The sequence below is a fragment of the Vanacampus margaritifer genome, chromosome 19, assembly GCF_051991255.1.
Source record: "Vanacampus margaritifer isolate UIUO_Vmar chromosome 19, RoL_Vmar_1.0, whole genome shotgun sequence".
Classification (NCBI taxonomy): domain Eukaryota; kingdom Metazoa; phylum Chordata; class Actinopteri; order Syngnathiformes; family Syngnathidae; genus Vanacampus; species Vanacampus margaritifer.
Window position 1 is genome coordinate 13,439,915 of NC_135450.1, and position 21,808 is coordinate 13,461,722.

The window sequence follows — 21,808 nt, forward strand, 5'->3', positions numbered from 1 at the left end:
AAATGACAAAAAATGCTCAATAAATAGACTTGAGCGGCCATTACCGTAATTTCGGGAATGACACACACTACCCCAAAAATTACCTTTAACAAAAGTGTTTTTTTCTCTGTTTTCATGTAGCCTATGCCCTTGATTTGCTGGTATCCATGCAAATTTTTTATAAGTATTGACCACGTAGTAGCTTGATAAACTGGGATTTCTCGTATTTTTGTTCGGAAAACTTTTTGACCTTATATTTTCGCTAATTGCCTCCGAAGATGACAGAGCGTTGTAAAAATGACTATGTGGGGAAATACCCGTCCGTACTCCGTGTCATCTGGTGAACCAACTTTTATACAAATACACGACAACCGGTATTTACAGCCGTTGACTCGTTCTTTGCCCCGACCTGTTCAGGACAAATCCCCTCACGGCGGCGTCAATGACTCTCGGAGTCGGCGAGCAGTGAAAATGAAGAAAGAAAGGCATCCATAGTCTAGACTGGTTACAGTATGTTACAGAAGAAAAAAAGTACGGAATGCGGAAGTAAACTACAAGTTCGACCAAAAAAATGTGCGCTAATTTCAAGAAATGATGGTTGTAGTTTGGCGGTTCACAAACGTGAGTCAGGATCAATAATCGCTCCGAATTCAGAATTTCCCTGGTGCAGTCGACTCGAACCGGTTGCAGACCCTGCTGTGAGCCTCAACAGGATAAGCGATGATCGCCGTGTTTTCAAACTGTAATTGTGCTTGTGCACACGCCCTTTTGTATAAATGATAACAGCTGACCGGCGAGTTTCATGGCCAAACGGTTTGGATAAACATGGAATGAAGGAACAAAGAACCGCCTAGACCGAAAACACTCATGAGGACGATCCCTAAGCCTAACATCCTTCGCTTTAGGCCATCGTAGGGGACATACAGAGAGGGGGGGGGGGGCGTTAAAATCCCACGATTTATTCTGAAGTGCCTGCCTGGATGTGAATATCTCCCTTTCCCCATCTGTTACCAATGGCACTAGTCTCCGCCGAGCTGGGGGGGGGGGGGGGGGGGGTAGGATTGGGGGAAAACACAGGGTGGGGCGGGTGTGGGGTGGGGAGTAGAAGGGTTTAAAACGGTCGTTCCCCCAAGGCAAATTAAAATTCTAATTATGGGACTGCTTTGCGAAGCAAGCAGGCACATATTGTTATTCTACCTAGGACAGTGGTTTATTTTTCTTGTTGTTATTATTATATATTATTCCACGATTTTTCCGCTAAAATGCGGCCCGTACCGTACATCGCACCGGCACAAATGAGGTATCAAACGATGCGGCTCGATCTGACTCGCTGCGCTATTATTTTTCTAAGAATTCCCAGTTACCTTGGCGACGCTATTCCCAAAAAACTCCCAAATTAACTCCCCATTGGGAATGAATGGGAAAAAAATCACACTTCAAGCACCTTTTTCCAAGACACGCTGCGCGCGCATACGTTATCCGACCGATACGAATTTTAGCTCATTTTGTAGGAATTTGTCCCATCTTTAGCTCAGTGTCGAAATCTTTTTTAAGGAATGAAAGCCCCCCCCCCCTGTTCGGGTTCAAAGACAGTAGCTGAATTAGCTTTCTCACACACTCTGTTGGCTAATTAGCCATCCAGTGCCGGGAACCAAATAATGTATTAGAAAAAATTTCACTTCAACTCGTCACCACTGCCACAATCTTTTGTCACTAGACGTCAAATTCTCACATTTTGTAGTCACGAGTGTCTTCTTTCAGACAAACTAACTTTTATTTGGCTAAGGTGTCATTTAGTACCTTTATTTTCCCTTTAAGCGAAGAGAAATTGGACTCTCTCGCCAATCTCTTCCATGTTAATTTGGGTGTTTTTTTCCTCTTCATTTCGGATAAATCATACATTTTCAACCTGCTCTCATTTGGTCATTTTTCATCCGATTAAAAAAATTACAACATGCTCGTGTTCCCCAAACCCTTGCCGTTCTAACAAGCCATTTCTTGAATCTGTATCTTGAAGAGTTAAGTCGTGAGAGGCTTTTGTTCCAGGGGTGCGTCTGTCATACAATCTCAATGGAATGCAACCAATCTTGATGATAGTTGGATCTAGTCTTCTCTCTTTTCCCTGATTGGTTCGTTTTCTGCTTGTCTGTGCTGTGGCCAATGAGAGACGCTTTAATGACACCAATTAGAAGTTTCTCGAGAACCTACTCCTCCCATTTCATCTCGTCTGAGGTAAGTTGCAAGGCAATTGTTTGTAGTCTGGTGAATAATGCTAAATAAGTGTGATTTTGCAAGTTTTCCCCATCCTAAACTACATCACGTTAATACTGGCGATGTATTGAAACGTATTTGATGTGTTTGAACGTTATGTTGCTGTTTTAACAAGATTGGAAAAGTTAAGTGCTAGAGATGGTAGCCTACATGCTAGCTGCACCTGCTAGCGCTAGCAAAGAGCTAGCAGATGTTACATTAAAGTTTTAATGTGCAGTAAAAAAAAACTAAGAAAAGTTTGAGTAGGCTCTAAATCTCAATTGTGTACATCTCTCGTTGCTACAATATACAGTAAGGCTTTTGTCTCGTCTGTCGTCGACGTGGGGGGGGGGGGGGGTTGAGTGGCGTGTCGACGGTGTAGCGAAGCGGCGCCAATGAGGGATTTCGGAGAACATGCTCGTGTTCCCCAAACCCTTGCCGTTCTAACGAGCCCTTTCTTGAATCTGTATCTTCAACCGTTAAGTCGTGAGAGGCTTTTGTACAAGGGGTGCTTCTCTCATGCGATCTCAATGCAATGTGGGTGCGTGACGTCACTTCAACTCGTCACCATGGCAACGATCTTTTGTCACTAGACGTCAAATTCTCACATTTTGTAGTCACGAGTGTCTTCTTTCAGACAAACTAACTTTTATTTGGCTAAGGTGTCATTTAGTACCTTTATTTTCACCTTAAGCAAGAGAAGTCGGACTAATTCGCCTGTCTTGTACATGTTAATTTCAGGCGCCTTCCTCTCTCCATTTCTGATAAATCATAAGTTTTCAACCTGCTCTCATTTGGTCATTTTTTATCCGATTAAGAAAATGAGAACATGCTCGTGTTCCCCAAACCCTTGCCGTTCTAACGAGCCATTTCTTGAATCTGTATCTTCAACCGTTAAGTCGTGAGAGGCTTTTGTACAAGGGGTGCTTCTCTCATGCGATCTCAATGCAATGTGGGGCGCGTGACGGCTCCAAGTCAAAAATGTATGTGCTCTTAAAGTGACAGTGACATATTTTTAGATTATGGTTAACTTCCACATTTCTTGACCGATTCCAGTCATTTAAATTTTAAACTGTTCAGCTCATTTACATTTTTTTAAATACATGTTCAGGGACAGTGAGATACTTTTAGTTGATGTTGATTATGGTTAACTTCCACATTTCTTGAGCGATTCCAGTGGTTTAAATTTTAAACTGTTCAGCTCATTACCAAAGAGTCAGCAGTCCCATTCAAAATTTCCGCGGGAATTTTTCTAGTTATCCTCTATTACAAGCTGTGAGTGTTTCTAAAGCAGATCAGATACTGATGACTTCTGCAACCAGCTGTTTCGACGCTCTATTGAACAATAGGCCATAATTGTGTATGTTGTGAATCAGGGGAATTTGTGTGTGGGTTGGATTAAGATTAAAACCGAAGGGATGATGATGCTCTCTTTGGCCTTGTAAATATGTTTTTTTTTTTTGTCCCATTAATGGCCTCTCTCCAGAGCTGAAGTTGTTTTCGATGAAATTTCTGTCATGTTTTCAATAACGTTATTTTTTGGTTAATTCGAGGTTTGCCGGTTTATCCTCCTAATCCAATGAATTGTTAGCCAAGATGTTGGAATTTGAGTGTTGCACATTACACAAAGAATAAAATCCTTGGATTAAATAAACATAATAGAAAAAGTATTTATTAGTCACACAATTGGCAAACTCCTGTTTTACAGCAGAAAAATAAACAGTAGCAAGCAACAAAATGAAAAAATATTTTATATTATACTGTTCTATTATTAGGGCTGGGCAATAAATCGAATGAATTCGATAAATCGTCATTTTAAAAATCGGATCGTTCAAAATTAGCTAAATCCTGAAATCGAGTTTTGTTTTCTGGATTATTAAAAACTGCTGTTCATATGTTCCGTTATATCCAAATGTTTTTGTGAGTTATAATTTTGCACAAGTGGCAGAATGCTGGATGGGTGGTTTACAAAACATGTTTACAACAGCTACCAACTACTTAATTGTGTCATTTAAACACAAATTATGAACATTAAATTAATGTCAAAACAGATTTTGAATCACTATACATTATTGTTGTCTTAACATTTTGCACAGGTTTATTAGATCAAAATCGATTAAAATCGTAATCGTCCTGTAAGACTGAAAAAAATGAGAGATTTAATTTTTTGGGCCACATCGCCAATGACATAAACATTAACAATAATAATAACCACAAATGTTTAACTATGTCCTTTATACTTGACATGCACAGAAATTCCAGTTAAACAGCTGTGGTTTTCCAAATAACCAAATCTGTCCTTGTAGGGGATGCAGGCGCACACACAATACATCCACCCAGGGAGAAGGAAGTCTCTAAACAGACAGAAACATCCCCCCCCCCCCCCCACTCCCCCACCCATCCGCCCTGCGGTGTCGCAATGCATTTAAGCCAGCCACGTGTGCTGCTATTACATCCCATTGTTCTTGCCCACATGAGGGACGGGGCGGGGGGGTTCAGCGTTCCTCCCAAAAGAGCAACAGACACTTTTTTTTGCATTTGAAGGGTTGGATATGCATGCAAGGCCAAAGCGGTTGAGGGCAAGGGGAGGGGAGGAGGGCACTATTGTGTGACCCCCACTCTCCAAAACAACACACACACTGACCTGAAGAACAGATGGGATAAAGGCAAACAGTGAGTCCCCCCCCCCCCCCCCTATGCTCTTCTATCATCCTCAGCACTGAGGACAGCTGGGAGGCAGAATTCCTTCCTCTCAGCTTACAGGGGGGGAAAACAAAAGAGTGTTGGGGGACCACCCTCCTTTGCACATGTGCATGTGGTGAGCACACACACACACACCACACTTGCCCCTCCCAGACTGTCAGCGGTACTGTGACAACTGTGAGCTGATCGCATTTCAGAAGGCCGACTGTGCCAACCGGCAGAGGGTTGAGGACATACGCTGAAGGTGAACGCCAGCCAGCGCGATTATCCGAGTCTGGCACCTTGACCATCCAAGTCAGAGCCTCTGCAAAGTCAAAACCTTCAGGATGCTTTTTTTTTTATGTGTCCAATGTGGTGACCAAAATCAATAGTACCGCACGTTCAGTGTTATTAAATAGATGAGACATTGTGAAGCTGTTAATTTCCCTTAAATTTACGGAGCAATAAACAGCACATAAATATGCTGTTCCAAAGAGGGAGGAGAGACCGTTTACAACAAAAGTGACTGCACCACACTATGCATGGTCCTGGTTTTCAGTAGTGAGTGATTGTTAGCCTTTGAGGCAGCATGTCTATAACATCGGAATCAATGACAACTGTGATTTTTTTTTTGTTTTGTTAGCAATGGAAAATGATTATGGGAAGGTATTGTATTCACGCTAATGTATTCTACCAATATAAGGTATAATACCAATTTTTACAATGTGGCGTTTTGGAAGCAAGATAACCCTTTTTTGATTTTATGAAAAGTAGCCACCTTGGAGATGCGAGGACTGTTTATGTTTATGCTAAATAGCCTTAGCCGAGACTGGTTTAAAAAAAAATGTAAATCAAGGAAAACATAACACGACGCTTTAGTTTATGCATCCGAGTATGGTGACCTATCCCCGTCCTCGCTGAAATAGCTTTCATTGCTTTGAAGCAAAAATCTCATCAAGAAAAGGCACGATACACCGAATGTGAAGCAAGCAAGCCAAGAAAAACAAAGAGGCAGAAACCAAAAGGCACATATTTGAGACATAACACCGAGCAGTCGTGGGGGTAAAGTTGAAAGCAATTTTCCCGTTTCTAATATAGTGTCACAGGGGCCACGCCGGATGCGGACATGACACATGTAATTATCTGATTGAAGTGTTTCACAGTAGCAGCAATATTCTGTATTGCTGGTTTCAGAGTAAAAGTCAAAAAGATCAGATAAAAGGCTGGCTCTCGGTGTAAAAGAGGCAAGATCTCATCTAGATAAGGGTTTTAAACCACCAATGTTGAACACTGAGAAAACACGGTCAACCAAACTACGCGAGGAAGCGTGGGAGCAAACGGCTCAGAAAGTAAACAGGAAGTAATAGAGACAGGAAATAGACAAGATGTATGCAGGAAATGCGTAGGGTTGATTAGGTCATTCAGACAAAGAACTGCACACGAGCACACGCCAGTATTCGATGCGATAAGTCAACACGCAATTGGTAGGAGTGTGAAGTTGGAAAAAAAACGGGCAACTTATTCTTCAAAACATATGATGAGAGGAGGACGACGGCGTATTAGGGCCACCTATAAATATGTTTTTATTTGGAGGAATAAAAAACAGAAACTTGCGAGACGTAGCGTAGCTATAGTCTGGACAAAGTGCTAGCTTTTGCCCACCAAGAGATATATAGTTAGAGATGAATTTCTAAACTTTACTCTTTACACGCGGGCAGCTGGAGGTTTCCGGTTGCCTTTAGGAATAATGACTACTGCCCCCGATGGTATGGTGGGGAATTACTTCTCGCGCATGAATAGTCGGGGGTCGGTGCGGTGTGCATTTACGTAATTTTTCTACGCACCGTGCCGACATCTGGGACAACGCCACAGGGGTTAGGCGTTGGTTACATTTGGCCGACGTCGGAGTGGTGTAGCTAAACCTTAACACTAACCAATCAGAAGCGAGCAGACTTGAGGTAAATGCAAGTGAATGACTGAGAACAGCAGACTGAACAGATCAATTTAGCTACTTGTACCAAATGCTACAAAGTGCAAATGCTTAATACGATAAATGGTTAATCGATGTTAAAGCAATTACTATCTCATTATTTGAAAACCCGACCGAAATTTTTTGGCACAAACATCCGAATACGCTACGTGTATTTCTCGAGTTTTATTTCCCGCAAGCCCCTTTATAGTGTTACAAATATCAGGGATGTGATTTGACCAAAGTGAAATTATCTGAAAATTTAGCCGGGGGTCTGGGGGCCGCCAGCCCCCCGGAGCTCATGGGTTTTCCGTGTTTTTAAGTACTTTCAATGCACTCACATGACAAAGAAATAGACAAAACAACAGCATAAATTTTCAATGTATATTGAACTATCCCATATAAAATGGCAGTTTTAGTCAACTCAAAATCAGTCACATTCAAAAACATTGGACTGTCTTTGCTTTTAAAAACTATCACTGAGAATATCATCATATCTAACTAATGTGATTACTAAGTTAACACATAAATAATGTTGACGAGTTCAAATTTCATGAACAAATAATTGTATCATGACCAAATAAAAAAGTAATTCATATTAGAACATACCACAAATGTCTTTGTTATAGCAGAAGATGTTATCTGTCGGAGTCATGTGCATACACAATGAACTAAAAAAAAACCCAAAAAAAAACGGAAATTTTAAATTTTTATTTTTGGAGATAAAAAAAAGCGGAATTCCGCGAATTAGCGGAAAAATCACATCCCTGAAATATGCATTTTTTCCCTTGTAAATTTGCAAGTGTTTTTCTCGCAAATTTGCCACTTTGTAATGTCGCAAATATACAACTTTTTTCCTCATAAATTTGCGCGTTATTTTTCTCTGAATATTACCCCGCTCTATACGTGGCCCTAATACGCCGTCGTAGAGGATTGTATCATGGCTAGTCTTCTTTCATTTTGGAATTGGATTGACTTCAATCTACACCAAACCCTGCAAACGAGCAGCAACGCTGAAAGTTGTTTGCGTAGCAGAGCAGCGAGTTCAAGAGAATCAACGGCACACCACCTTGCCACATGACAGCAATCAACAGAAATGCAGCAAGATAGTGCATGTACAGGCCCTTCCCCCCCTCGGCTCATAATCAATCTGTCAGAAGAGTGGTTGGCTCCATGTGCATTGTGCAGTCATCTGACTGTGCCCTTATGCACTACGGAGGGGCTCACTTTAAGAGCGGGCAAGTTTTTATGATAAAAGCATCCAGCAACGCTGAGACTAGACGAAAACTAATAGAAGGTTTCATCGATTCATAATGTTAAAAGCGCCGTGGTCGATTAAGGCTTAGCAAGGCGAATTTTCGGACACCTAGCGCTTCTGAGTAACTGCGCTTTGTAACGCTGTGCATATTTATCATTAGTGACTTTGGGTCATCAAGTGTTTAGGTAGAGAATACTAAAATTAAGAATGAGACCACCTACAGGCAGTAGAAGAAGTCAGCTATGCGTCATTAGAGTTGCTCAGAGCCTCGTCACTTTCCTTTCTTTGGTCCTTCCTCGGGTCTCCTGACGGCCTCACGACTCTGGCTGGAAGTGTTCGGTTTAGGTGAACGGTATGGGATTTTTTAATAGGTTTTAGGTGAACTAATGAATACACACAGAAAAAAAAAAAAGAAAAGAAAAAAGAGCAATGATGATGACATGTCAAATCGGTAAAATTACCGAATGAACAATACTGAGCTCTTGATAGATATTATAACATTTTTAATTCTTCATTTCATATATTAACCATTGTTACACATTATTAACATTTTAATTCTTTATATTAACCTTGTCGAGATGTTTTGTGTCCTGTGCAGAGCAGATGGTGTTGATTTCGGTATAATCTGACCTTAAGCTGGGACATACTATTTAGTCTAAAAAAGTTCCTTCTCAGCGTTTTGTGCGAAAACACATTTAGTCCTTGAGAACAGAATCTGTTTTCGAACACGCACTCCTGACTCTGTTTTCGCCATCGCTCATGGAAAAGTACCCAGAGAGTATGTTTTGTCTACAAATGAAAGAGAGGAGGTCTTTTAACTATAAGAAGCCATTGTACACGCGGAAGAGCTACATTCGACGCTCTGAATCCCACCTGTTTAAGTGATGAATTAGAGGCTGTTAAATGTCCAGAGATCTCTGTTAGATTAAAAAATCATTTTTGCAAAGGTGTTTTTTCTTACATTAAATCTGTCTTCAAATTTTGGAACACGCAAAGAGGACAAATAATTTTATTCCTCTTTCACTCTCCAGAAAAAGAAAAAAAAAGTTGCTCAGAGGCTTGCAGGATGTAGATGTCTACTCTAAAGCATTCACTGTCAGGGTCTGGTGTATTGCAAAGCCTGATAACTTGTTTGAACAAGTTATTTATGTTGACATCAAGTCTGATACTTTTTGCTGGGCCTATGAAGAAGCCTGTAAAAATGAAATGAATCTCAAAACGTTTTACACAAAAATCGGAAACAGGAAACCCACAAAAAAGACTCACAAGGTAAAAAAAAGAAAAGTTCATAGAAGAGACAATAGCAAACGAGAAATGTAATGTCAGTGTCAAGACTGTAAAAAAAAAGAAAAAAAAAAGACCAAATGCAGGCAAGAAGACAAGGGAAGAGGCTGGTGGATATATATAGCAGCTCATTAGTCAGGGATGTCTTCTACTCAGCAGGCTGATCCCTTAGATGACGCCCATTGGAAATTATTATGACTGCCTGGTGCTTCAACCACACATCATTCGCCAGGAAACAAATTAGTAGTTAACTCTTTCACTGATGCTGCGTAACTAGCTTCCTTAATGTAAAAACAAATTGCAAATGTGATTTAAAAAAAAAAAACGATATCTTATGTTAACAGTTACAGTGGTAGAATATATTTGCCCATCAGCGATCTCCAACCAGTAATTGAGCCGTCTGCTCAACTGTTTTAAGTGAATGAAATGCTGTATGTGATGACGCCGTGCTATCTGCTTCCACGGAACATTTTGTTGTTCCCTTTAGGGCTAGATTGGGCGGGAAAGCCGTTAAATGACACAAGCTGGGAACCGAGAGCGAGAAACACAAATAGCAAAACTGAAGAGTCTGAAGGATTGAAGCGGACTGCCCTAAATGGTCCCTGGTCTCACCTGGGTAATAGTTTAAATGAAAAGGGAGCGAGACATCTTGAGGGCAAGGGCAGCACTCTGTTCACTGCGGTGGTAATTGCAGGCTGGTGATTGAGTGGAGCTACAGCTTGCAGTGGTTTGGCCTGTGGCTTCCAACCCCCCCACACCCCCCCCCCTCAAAGCCCTCTTTGTTCTCACATTTCAGAGCGGGGGCCAGTAGTCGACATATTGCCTTACCCCTGCATGCCTACAAACTGCCAGGCTAACAGGACTTTGGGGATTAATCCTCCACGGTTAATTGTGCTGAAGCTATTGTCCCCGGGCTTCACTGTTTGTAAAAACAGCTTTCAGAAAGGCCGCAAGCCTCGAGTGTGCAAAAAAAAGGCACGCTCTGATACCCAAGTGTATACGGAATAGGCTTCAAAAACGGGGGGGTTTTTAAGGACGCAAAGTGTGGCTCATTGGGATTTTTTCTTTTTTTTTTTGCTTGAAGGAATGATGCTATGCAAGCCTCTGCGGATTACCGTTGTTTGAACAGAAGAGGGAGTTGTCAAGTGTTTCCAAGAACAAGTCAACATTCAAGGAAAGAAGCTCATATCTTTGGGTTGGCCCTGCACACCAATCTGATAAGTGCTGGTCTGGAGAACCCACGGGGTCAAATTTGGCCCCTATAAATTCTGCTACTCAAATAACAAAGACCTTTTATTTTTTTTTATTTTTTACAAATTTAACTTCAAAAGTCCAGAGTGCCACTTCTGACCCCTGCATGGGGCCATCTAGTGGATGAATATTGCACTTACACGAGCCAGAGTGGTGGTGACAAGATGGCTGGCAACATGCTGTTTTGTTGAGCTGGAATTCAATCCAAACAAAAGCATCTTCTCAGCAAACCATCAGATGGTAATTTTTTTTTTTTTTTGTTAATCTATTTCATATCATGTTGCAGAATGCCTAGGAGTATGCTATGCTATGCTATATATATATATATATATATATATATATATATATATATATATATATATATTTATTATTTTATTTTTATTTTTGTTGATAAATTAGCAACTCTGAGCTAGCTAAAAAAAAAAGGGTTAAAATTGAAAAAACATATTTTGGTGTTCAGTGAACTTATAGCAGTCATTTAATGTATAATTCATCATTTTCCAAAGAAGAAAAGGGTTCTTGGGTTCTCCAGGGTTAATGTAATGGGCTGTAGCATCTAAGGCACATAACGGACAACCAACTTCTCAAAAACGGTTTAATCCAAACACATACTGGAAAGACTATGACAACATTTTTATTTATTTTTTTACTTTGGCCCACGGACAGCCACTTCCTGTTCTCACACAAGAACATATATAAATATTAGTAACACGCAGAGCCCGCAGCAGGCTTGTTTGTCGGAGACTTACGGTGTTTTGGGGGCATTGTTTATGTACTTAACTGGACCCGTGAAAAATGATCTGAGCCTCCTGACACATACGGCTGTTCCAGCAGAAAACAAGGCATGCTATCATGTGAATAAAAACCTTCACCCAGATGCGCTCTGACTCACTGTCTACGTCTACTTCCCATGTCACAAACCACAAATTCTAACTTGCAAGACATTAGTTATATGGATCCACCTCAGATATTCAACATATTGAATATTAAAAAATGTTGATTTCATTGCATATATTTATGCTGGGCCAGCGTCCGAGAACCGTTACCACTGGTTCGCATATTTTTCAGGCTCTAAAGTGCTCTCAAGACATAACAAAAATGACATTGTTTTATGCGTTTTTACTTAAATCTTGTGTAAACAGCCTTTAATGACAAAATCTCAATGCTGATTTATTGGCAACTGGCCTGACTGCCGATGTTGCTAATTTCGCAGGATTGTCTCAAATCATCAACGGAAAGGCCTTTACGGACCTCTAATTTCCTGTGATGAAAACAGAAACATTTAAGAAGAACCTGACATACAGACTAAACCTCCTGATGCAATACTGCATGTTAGTACAGTTTTCTATTCAAAAAAACACACGCTGTTATTTGTAGGAGCCAGGGGAAAAAAAAGTTTGCCAGCAAGTGATGACATTTCATATTCATGAAAATGTCCAGTGCAATCCCCATCTCTGAAATCTGTCAAGGGATTACCTGTGTGAATTATGTATACCGGTACTGAGATTTCATTTAAAACATCATCCAGATTGCTCATGTTCACCGAACATTACTGGGCCCTTACATTATACAGTACAGTGAGTCTGTATTATTGGTAGTATATACAGTATTGGTGTTATACATCGAATGTAACAATAAAAAATATATAAAAATAAAAAATAAAAAAGTGGTTAATAAAATAAAATTAATAAAATAATAAAATAAAATAAAAACGACATGACTTTTGACACAGGTAACCACCCTTGCATACTGAAGTTGAGAAATTGTAGATCATAAAATCTAACTCAAGACTTAAAAATATATCACGAGTGAAGCTAGGTAGGCAAAAAAGATGCGCCGCCAACAGCTGAGCACAGACACACACACACACACACACACACACACACACACACACGACACGTGACCGGCGGATTTAAGGATACATTTAGCCGGACTAGCTTGGCAGTGTATTGGACCCTGAACGTGAGAGTCAGAGCAGCCCCTGTAGGCTCAACACAAATCACGTGTTACATAATAGCGGCGATACACAGTGCCACCTCCCTCTTTTTCTATTGTGTTGCTCGCACACCTATGCGCACAAACGCACGTTTATTCAGTCGAGGCATTTACGGCGGTAAACCCATTAACACTTGCGGCACGGCCCACAGGCCAAACAATACATATCTAACCCATTGAAACCAACGCATTCATAGTCGCCCTGAACCCCCGGCAGCAAGGACATCTGGCACATTTCACGGGCTGGCTTTGTGTGTGTGTGTGTGTGCGTGTGTTTGCAGATGGCGTGCGCTTGTGTGTGTAGGAGGGACATCAGAGCGCTGAAGTGGACGGAAAGCTGGTGCAAGTGAAGGCTTCCAAGTATGCAACGTAAACAATGTATTGGGTCGGATATTAGCGTATAGTCCTTGATAAAAAAACAGATTACACGTTTAATCAGGAACCAAACGACAACTGATTATAAATAAAGTATTTTTATCCACTTGAAGTATAAATCTAAAAAAAAAAAAATCCAACACGCGCTTACTTTGCTAAATCTATCTGCCGGACACGAATTGTCATATCTGATTAGAAATTGACGACATCAACATGACTGCAGGAGACACCATTATCTCTCTTTCACTAAATGGATGAGGGAACTGTTGCGATTCATTAAGGTGATGAAAAGAAGCGTGGAGTGGACCGGACTGCAACCTGAGCGACCCGAGGGTAAAAAGGAAGCCAATTGAATCCGACTGGCCTGCAAGACGAGCGGAATACAGCGCGGCAGTGGAACCGGGTTAAAAGGGCAATTTTGTCGATGTGCGGCGAGTCGGGAGTAAGCCGTGTTTGTGTGTGTGTCTTACCTGATGCGTGGCCACGGGGGAGCACAGTGAAGAGGAGGAGAAACGCTGGGAAGGCCAGCCTGCGGGCTCGAGAGGGGGACGAGGAGAAGGAGGAAGGGGCTCTCGTATGTAACGCTACCATTCCATTGCACATCTTTTCCTCCAACAACCGGCAAGAGTCCTCTAAGGCTTAACCTGTTCCAGCCACATAGAGCGAGCGAGAGAGCGAGAGAGAGAGAGAGAGAGAGAGAGAGAACACGGATTACTATACACATTCAGCATCACATTATGTAACCGAGACAACGCAGAGACAAGCGGCGACGGTGAACGATGTTCAAGTTATAAGCCGTGGTGACACTGAAACGGGCCATTATCAAACAGCTACCTGATTTTTGCTATTTCGTTGCTATTTCGAGTTCCGTCGGCAGTTTCTTGACTTCCTTTCTGACGACGACAGCACGAAAATCCCTGTAATCGACCTTGCGTCCACGCTATTGGCTTTCGACCGAGATCTAAATAAACTAGCCGTTAATGCTCCGGTAGCGGTGACGCAACGGGAAAACAAAAGCCCGCTGCCAATGAGGAAGCGGCATGACAGAGCCGTGAAAGGTAGGCAGGACTCCTACACCCCTGAGGCGATCATTTAATTGACGCCAGCATGCTTTTTTGGGGATGAAGCATCTACTTATTGACGAGGGCGGTGCAGCATGTGACAGTAACACCGCATTGTGTAAAGTGACATTGAGAAATGCAACATGACGTGATGGGTGTGCCGTCTTTATTAACAACACTTTAGGTTTTGGTCCATTGGATACTGAGGTTATCCAAAACTAAATCTGCTATTAGAGAATAAAGTATATATTATATTTATATTTGACTACATTGACAGCAATGACAACATGCTCCTGGCATAAACAACCCTGAAATTATATTGTTGGTAAATGCCATTTGATGATGTTTCGAACATAAAACAATTACTTAGCGCAAAAAAAAAAAAAAATGGTGTAGAGTAAACGTCCCTTTCCAGGCATGACCAATCAAACCACGAACAACCAAACGTTTCCATTAGTGTAACTATTGGACTGAATGTAAATTGATTAGTAATGTCTGAAGAGTGTGTTGAGCTGAGCTGAGTTCCTATTCTTGGATGCTAAAGCTAGTGTAGCAACAGAGCTAACCCAATGCACCGCGCACGTAAAAACAACATTATAAACATAAGCGTTATGTGGCAGTGGCACGATGAATGTTTTTATATAATTACTATGAATCATATCGCCATTGGCTCACAGCCTCACACAGACGTTTAAATAACCGAAATAAATTTGAATCATTTCTCCAGACCGTGAATGGAACCGTTAAGGGTGGAGCTTAGCAATACTTCGATCTTTTCTTTGGTCCTTCCTCGGGTCTCCTGACGGCCTCGCGACTCTGGCTGGAAGTGTTTGGTTTAGGTGAACGGTATGGGATTTTTTAATAGGTTTTAGGTGAATTAATGAATACACACACACATACAAAATAAAATAAAAAAAATGTTTTTAAATAAAATCAAAATAAAAGAGAGAGCAATGATGATGACATGTCAAATCGGTAAAATTACCGAATGAACAATACTGAGCTCTCCAGAAAAATTAATAATAATAATAATAATAATAATAATAATAATAATAATAATAATAATAATAATAATAATAATAATAATAATAAATAAATAATAATAATAATAATATAATAAAATAAAATAAAATAAAAAGTAATACTTCGATCTTTAATAATTAGCCGCTCGGCCAGTTTAGTCCTAACGCATACCTCTTTTCAATTTTGCTTCAATAAAACAAAACAAAACAGCAGTAAATGTTGCAATACTTTATTTTAACCGTGGGAATTAATACAAGTCATTACAAATAAGATTTTAGAAGTAGCAGGTTGTCATCAAAATGCATGTGCATCGATTCCAGACGCATCGGCAATCAGCTATTGAATCAAATCGCAGCCCTCTGAATTGTAATCAAATCGAATCGTGAGGAACTTCCCCAACCTGAGGTTCTAACTAGTCTTTATTGCATTTCACTGTAAATCTTGCCCATGTTGCTACTGAGAGATTGTGAAGAGGGGGCAGTATTTGTTATCTATGGGGAACTTGCAGACGGCGTAGTCTCGACAGTGAGGGACAGAGAGTTGAGTTGTAGAGATGGACGTGACTGCTGAGCTAATGGCAACTGTAATGGCAAGGTTACAATTAGAGGGCAGCGGATATGATTGCAGATCTGCTGCACGGCCACTGACAGATGACCCAGAGCCGCTTTGATGCGGATACTGTAAACACGTGACTTGAAATGACTGGGTTGCATGTGCAAGTCTACGTTGTTGGGAAGACATCAGGCTCCGGATAACAGTAAATGTTTTAGATTAGAAGCTGGCGTTTGACTTTTTTTGCTTCTGTAGAAACATCACTTTCACAGAATGCTCAGCTAGGCAGTTTTCCACGTCAGGCGGATGTTTAACATACTGAGTGTATAAAAATGCTGGCATATTTCACGGAGAGCTCGAATACATCAATCCCAGCATATCTGATCAGGCTGCACCGTGCTTCGATAGAATTCTGTTTCACATGATTGAAGCTGAAGGGAATTCGAAAAAGGAGTGAGGAATTTCCAATACACAAACAGCAGGTTTCGCCACGCGACCGCCCACAATCTTCCTTATGTTCCCGAGGGTTTGATGGCAACGGATACCTGCGCGCGGTGCAGGTCAGTGGGAGAGAATGACGCAAACCAGATTTGACAAGACAGTCAGAGCCAAAGGGAACGGGGGGAAAAAAAATGCAAAAAGGCCCATACCAACCTTTGAAACAAAAGGTGTTGTACTTTTTTTTTTCTACGTTAGGGAGATTTAAAATCCGGGGGTTACGGATAGACTGTGGCGAAGTCTTTGCAATACGAAGGACAATCTAAAGTCATATGGAGAACAAAAAACTAAAAGATGTTACGCTTGAAAGATTCTGCTGGGATGGCATTTCTAACTAAAGGTTGAGCCCTTGGGGGAGGTCAGAACATTGAGCGGCTGGGTATGTTTGCAAAGTGAAAAGTTAAGCACAAATCACGTTAATTGTGCTTTAGAACAATGTGAAAGTCATAAATGACACAATGAGATATCAAAATCCAAAAGTGGAGAACGACAACTCTACTGGAAGGATGATTCATACCAGGCTTGTTTTTACATGTAGCTAACAAGTGCAAAATGGTGGTTGGAACCGACCAGCACTGTTAGTCAATTTTAATGGAACCATATGGATGAAAAGTCTTCTAGAATATATATATTTTTTTAAATGTAAGGCGCGATAGTTTGAACCCAAAATACATCTGTTGTCAGTACATGAAGAAATGAGTCTGTGTGGGAAAAAAACAGACTCCCACTTGCCACTTCATTTAAATTGTGTTTTCATGCAGATTCACAAAGGATGGCATCCATAACTAAAGCATTGCAGAGAGAAATATGCAAGCCCATGTCGTTTAGGATGCAGGATTTCAGCATTTGATTAAAGTGCTTGAGCTGCATTATAATATCCTCCAACGTAGGACCTGAGAAATGCCCATAAGCTCATCCCATTGCATGAAAATATGAATATAGAACGAAAAGTATCGTCTCTCCTGGTTTATTTAGTTTGTGTTCACAGTAAAAAAATTCCAAGGTTGCAAATAGCAAAGTTCACTTTAAAAATATGACTCAACCACATTACCCGCATTTGTGCGGTGGTAAGAAATACGTGTGGCTGTTACCACACAACAAAGGCAGCAAATATTGAGTAGGCTATGTTGGAAGATGCTAACCGCAAACATGCTAAGTCAACAGTCGAATCTGCCACGTGCAGTTACGTCCCCGTAATGATTATCAAACATGGTGGAACCATATCAATAACACCTTATTTTCATCCTGTTAGCTGCCGACGCTATCGGTAAAGTTGTTGCGCCACAAGCGGCATCACAAGAAGAAGCCAGCTACAGCGGACAACAACTACTTTCAGAAATACGCCATTCCCGAAAATTACAATTCGAAAAAAATTGTTTAAGTTTAAAACCTCTATTTGTCAACCATTTAGTACAGATGCAAGTCGTAGAGGTCAAACTGTGTACCACTCAAAAAACAAGAACCAAACCAATACAGATACTTCACACATTAGCATTTGTGCATTTAGACCGTAATGTAACACCGCTCTTCGTAACAGATGCTAACACACAGCGGCCAGCCAATCAGAGGCTAGTAGCTTATGTTAGCCAATCAGAGGCTAGTAGCTTATATTAGCACTTAGCAGTCACTTCCGCCTCACAATCTTCACTATTCTCCCTCATGCCAACTGCTCCTGTGGGTTCACAAAAAAAAAAAAATAATGCTAAGCTCATATGCAGGTAATCCTTTGATACTGGCTGGACTAAATTCTGGTGACATATGTTGGGGGTCTCACAAGATTTGCTCAAGTGTTGCAGGATATTGCCGGTGTCTCTTACACGCTATGTTGACGCCTGACGTGACGGCACGTGTTTGAGCCACATTTGAACTTTTTCCACTACTGCTCTTATGACGGAATAGACTCCAATCAATAGTCACAAATAGACAAGCAAATAATGGTCCGGTATAAGACGTTATGCCCCAACTGTCCACTCCAGACACCAGTCTGACAAGCATCCATCCAGCAGGCTGCTATACTGCAGCTTTTTCAGCTGCCCACAGCTCCATGAATGCAAGCGGTCCAAGGAAAGCAGCAGCACCGGCATGTGTCCATGGACAGAAAGCACTCATTGTGCCAAAGGAACAGCCGAGAGGATATTTCCACCCGATAGGCCCCAATGCTACCGCAGCTGGTCGAGGCACCGGGGCTTGTGGGAGGAGCCGAATGACGAAGCTCTGCATGCCAAACACAAGTCACTCTTTGGGATAGGTATGAAATAGTATTAAGGCCCCTCCAAGAAACGTGACGGACAAAGAAAATGAGATATTAGAGGCTCACTATCCAATCCAAAGTTGACAAGGATTCAGACGGTGACACGACGGCTTAGCGTTAAAAACCATCATGAAGAACCTTTTCGTCACTCTCATGATTGGTTTGGCAACCAAATAAAATAGTCCTGCGAATCACAGGAGTCACATTTATACAATTTGTAAACAACGTCAAATGCATGTCATGCATGACGCATACCTCAAATGACCTCAGTCACGTGAGACGGCGGCATGGCTCAACAAGCAGTTCAGGCTTTACTTTTCATGTCACAACAAGGCCGGTTAGAAGAAGAGTACAGCAGAATTTACCAAGGGTGTGCCCATCGGGATTTAATATTGCTAATACTTATCACCCGTGAGTGAGATCTGCTGATAGCGATCACATTTTTAGCTGTAAATTTGTCAATTTATTTGACAGCTGTAAACAACCAATTTGCATTTTCCCGCCTGTTAATGAATCAGATAAAAAAAAATATACATATCGATTTGAAATTGTCATCTATAAATGCACAAACAAATTATGATTCAGTTATTCATTTGGTCTGGATCTGCTGATACTGATCACATTTTTAGCTGTAAATGTGTCAATTTATTTGACAGCTGTAAACAACCAATTTGCATTTTCCCGCCTGTTAATCAATGAATCAGATAAAAAAAAAAATACATATCGATTTGAAATTGTCATCTATAAATGCACAAACAAATTATGATTCAGTTATTCATTTGGTCTGGATCTGCTGATACTGATCACATTTTTAGCTGTAAATGTGTCAATTTATTTAACAGCTGTAAAAAAAAACACACATCGATTTGAAATTGTCATCTATAAATTCACAAACAAATTATGATTCAGTTATGGGGTTGGTCTGTATCTGCTGATACCGATCACATTTTTAGCTGTAAATTTGTCAATTTATTTAACAGCTGTAATCAACCAATTTGCATTTTCCCACCTATTAATCAATGAATCTGATAAAAAATACATATCGATTTGAAATTTTCATCTATAAATACACAAACAAATTATGATTGCGTTATTGGTTTGGTCTGTAATGTCAGAAAATAGAAAATCAATGGCCAACATTTTTGCCTAAGTAAAAGCTGATAATTGCAAATGACTTATTTGGATGAAACATAAAGATAATAACATTTCATGGAGGGAGAAAGAAATATGACAATATTGTTGAGAGGTGTCTAAGGCTACTGGTCTATAAATTATCGAATGGTTTGGAACCTAAAAACAGGAAGAAAAAGCTAAATTGAAAAGAAAACCCAGTGGGGCTCTGATATCTCAAGACTTGGGTCAATTGGTGGATTCCTATGAGGAAGCTGCTTTTAGCTGTTATGCTACACGTTGCATTTTTTGTAAAAAATTGGAATGAATAACACTGCTAGGCCATAAATACAAAACGTTAAGTACATCGGTAATTGAGCGTAACTTCTTTTAACTGCTTGATGACGTATTCTTACACCACGCACCATTTGCAACCTCAAAATGTCGGTAGCATTGTAAACAAAAGACCCCCTGTAGTGGTTTATTGTTTTACCATTGATACTTAACTTTACACCATACAGTCATGATCAGTGTTTGTTGGTTTTGATTGGATTTCAACTGTCATGTTTCCCTCGTGTCTCTTTCTTCCACGTCTTTCTCGTTAGGTTGTGTTTACTTGTTCTCGTCATCCCGGTCTATCGTGTCATCCAATCAGCTCCCTCGGCCAACGTGCCTTGTCCAAATGTCTCTTATTGACTCATCAGTTTGTTTGTATTTAGTTCCTTGCTTTCATTCAGTGCTCGTCGGTTCATAGTCCGCATCGCGCCGTGTTGCTGTCTGGAGTATTTGTTGGTTGCTTTGAATCTTGTTTTTTTTTTGGACCTTGTTTAGTTTGTGTGTGTGTTTTTTTTCCAGATTACTCAAGTATCTGGTTTGCCTTTTTCGTTAATTATTTTTGTGCCCGTACCTTTCCTCAACAGTTGGCTCATCGATGACCAAGACCATGATTCAAAAACCAAACATACTGCAGGCCAACAGGGCAGTGTCCAGACCTGAGGTCCCACTGTGCCAGAAAATAACCCAAACTAAACAGTACAATAACAAAACCAGAACAACCCTGACTTTTTAAACATTTCGTCATAACATATGTTGCCTTAAGTCTCTTTCTTTCCCCGTCTTTTTTTTTTTTTTGCTGAGGTTTGTCATAATGACATTATACCCAGACAGGCAGTTAATCACTTCCATCCTTGAGTACCGTAAGTGTGTGACGTTTCTGCTCTATCCAGCAAACAGGAAACGACTCCGTGTATTATTGGAACAAAAGCGAGGGTGGTATCAGACAGTGGTGGTGGGGGTGGAGGGGGTTGATTTCTGAGCAAACCCCATTAAAGTCAACACCAGAACACATCAGGTCCAGACTTCTAGTTTTCTGGGGAACTTCCAGCCGCCTTCGCAGCGCGACCAGTCACACGCTCCAACACGTGCAAATGTACTGCGAGATATTTAAACAAAGAACGTGACCGGTTGCTGACAACACACGCATATACACATATCTATTCTAAACATGAACATTCACTCGATGGAGAAGAGATAAACAAAAGCTTGTATTTATTTAGCAGATAGCTAATTAGGGACATTGTTCACGTGACCAAATCGGAACAATACACAAGCAGACATTCTTGAGACTTGTTTTTTTTTTTTATAGGAATATTTCCTTATCCCAAGTAAGAATATATGATAAAAAAAAAAAAAGTAAATTAATGACAGCGAAGAACCTCAATGTTGTGAAACACTGCTTGCTGTTCTGGTCTAGCTTAATTAACAGCATCAAGTTTATTATAAGGAAACTTACCCTACAATTAATAGCATGATTATTCCTTATAGTTCCATTTGAAATACGTAATATTCTGTCCGTTTGTGACCAAGCGAAAACAACAACATCGTATGTACCAAACGGGGCTTTCTTAGTGGCCTCTCCTCGCTTAGCTTGCCAAATAAAAAGCGACTTACCGACAAAAGGTTATACCAGCGGCGAGCCCTCCTCCCTTATTCACATTCGACGCATTGAAGCACGACGTAAACGTAGACACACGACGCGGTAAGTGTCGACAAAAAAAAATGAACAAACGATGTCGTCGTATTTCCCCAGCGAGGCTCTGTTGTTTCCTTGTCCTCGGCTCCGCTGGCTCGCCACAGTTCTTTATTTTAGGTGAGCGGAAACACTCGCTGTGTGAGAACTCGACCAGCTGCCTCGCTCTCGCGCGGTTTCCATGGCTACTCCGTGAAAAGGGCGGGTCCTAATCTGTCAAGTCATCCTCAGGATCAGGATC

At 40.8% G+C, this 21,808-nt stretch overlaps 1 protein-coding gene across 2 annotated transcripts in view; it reads right to left on the reverse strand.

The window, feature by feature from the left end:
* susd6 (sushi domain containing 6) overlaps positions 1 to 21,764 on the reverse strand; it is a 34,208-nt gene extending 12,444 nt beyond the window's left edge. Inside the window, exons 1-2 of one of the 2 annotated variants that reach the window (XM_077552387.1) lie at positions 21,489 to 21,764; positions 13,514 to 13,687 (exon numbers count right to left, since the gene is read on the reverse strand). In XM_077552387.1, coding sequence (XP_077408513.1) covers positions 13,514 to 13,646 — 133 coding nt within the window. In that variant the 5' untranslated portion in view covers positions 13,647 to 13,687; positions 21,489 to 21,764. Of the gene's footprint in view, positions 1 to 13,513; positions 13,688 to 13,877; positions 14,003 to 21,488 lie in introns of those variants that run through there. The other variant, XM_077552388.1, reaches the window with a different exon arrangement.
* Positions 21,765 to 21,808: the final 44 nt, after the last annotated feature.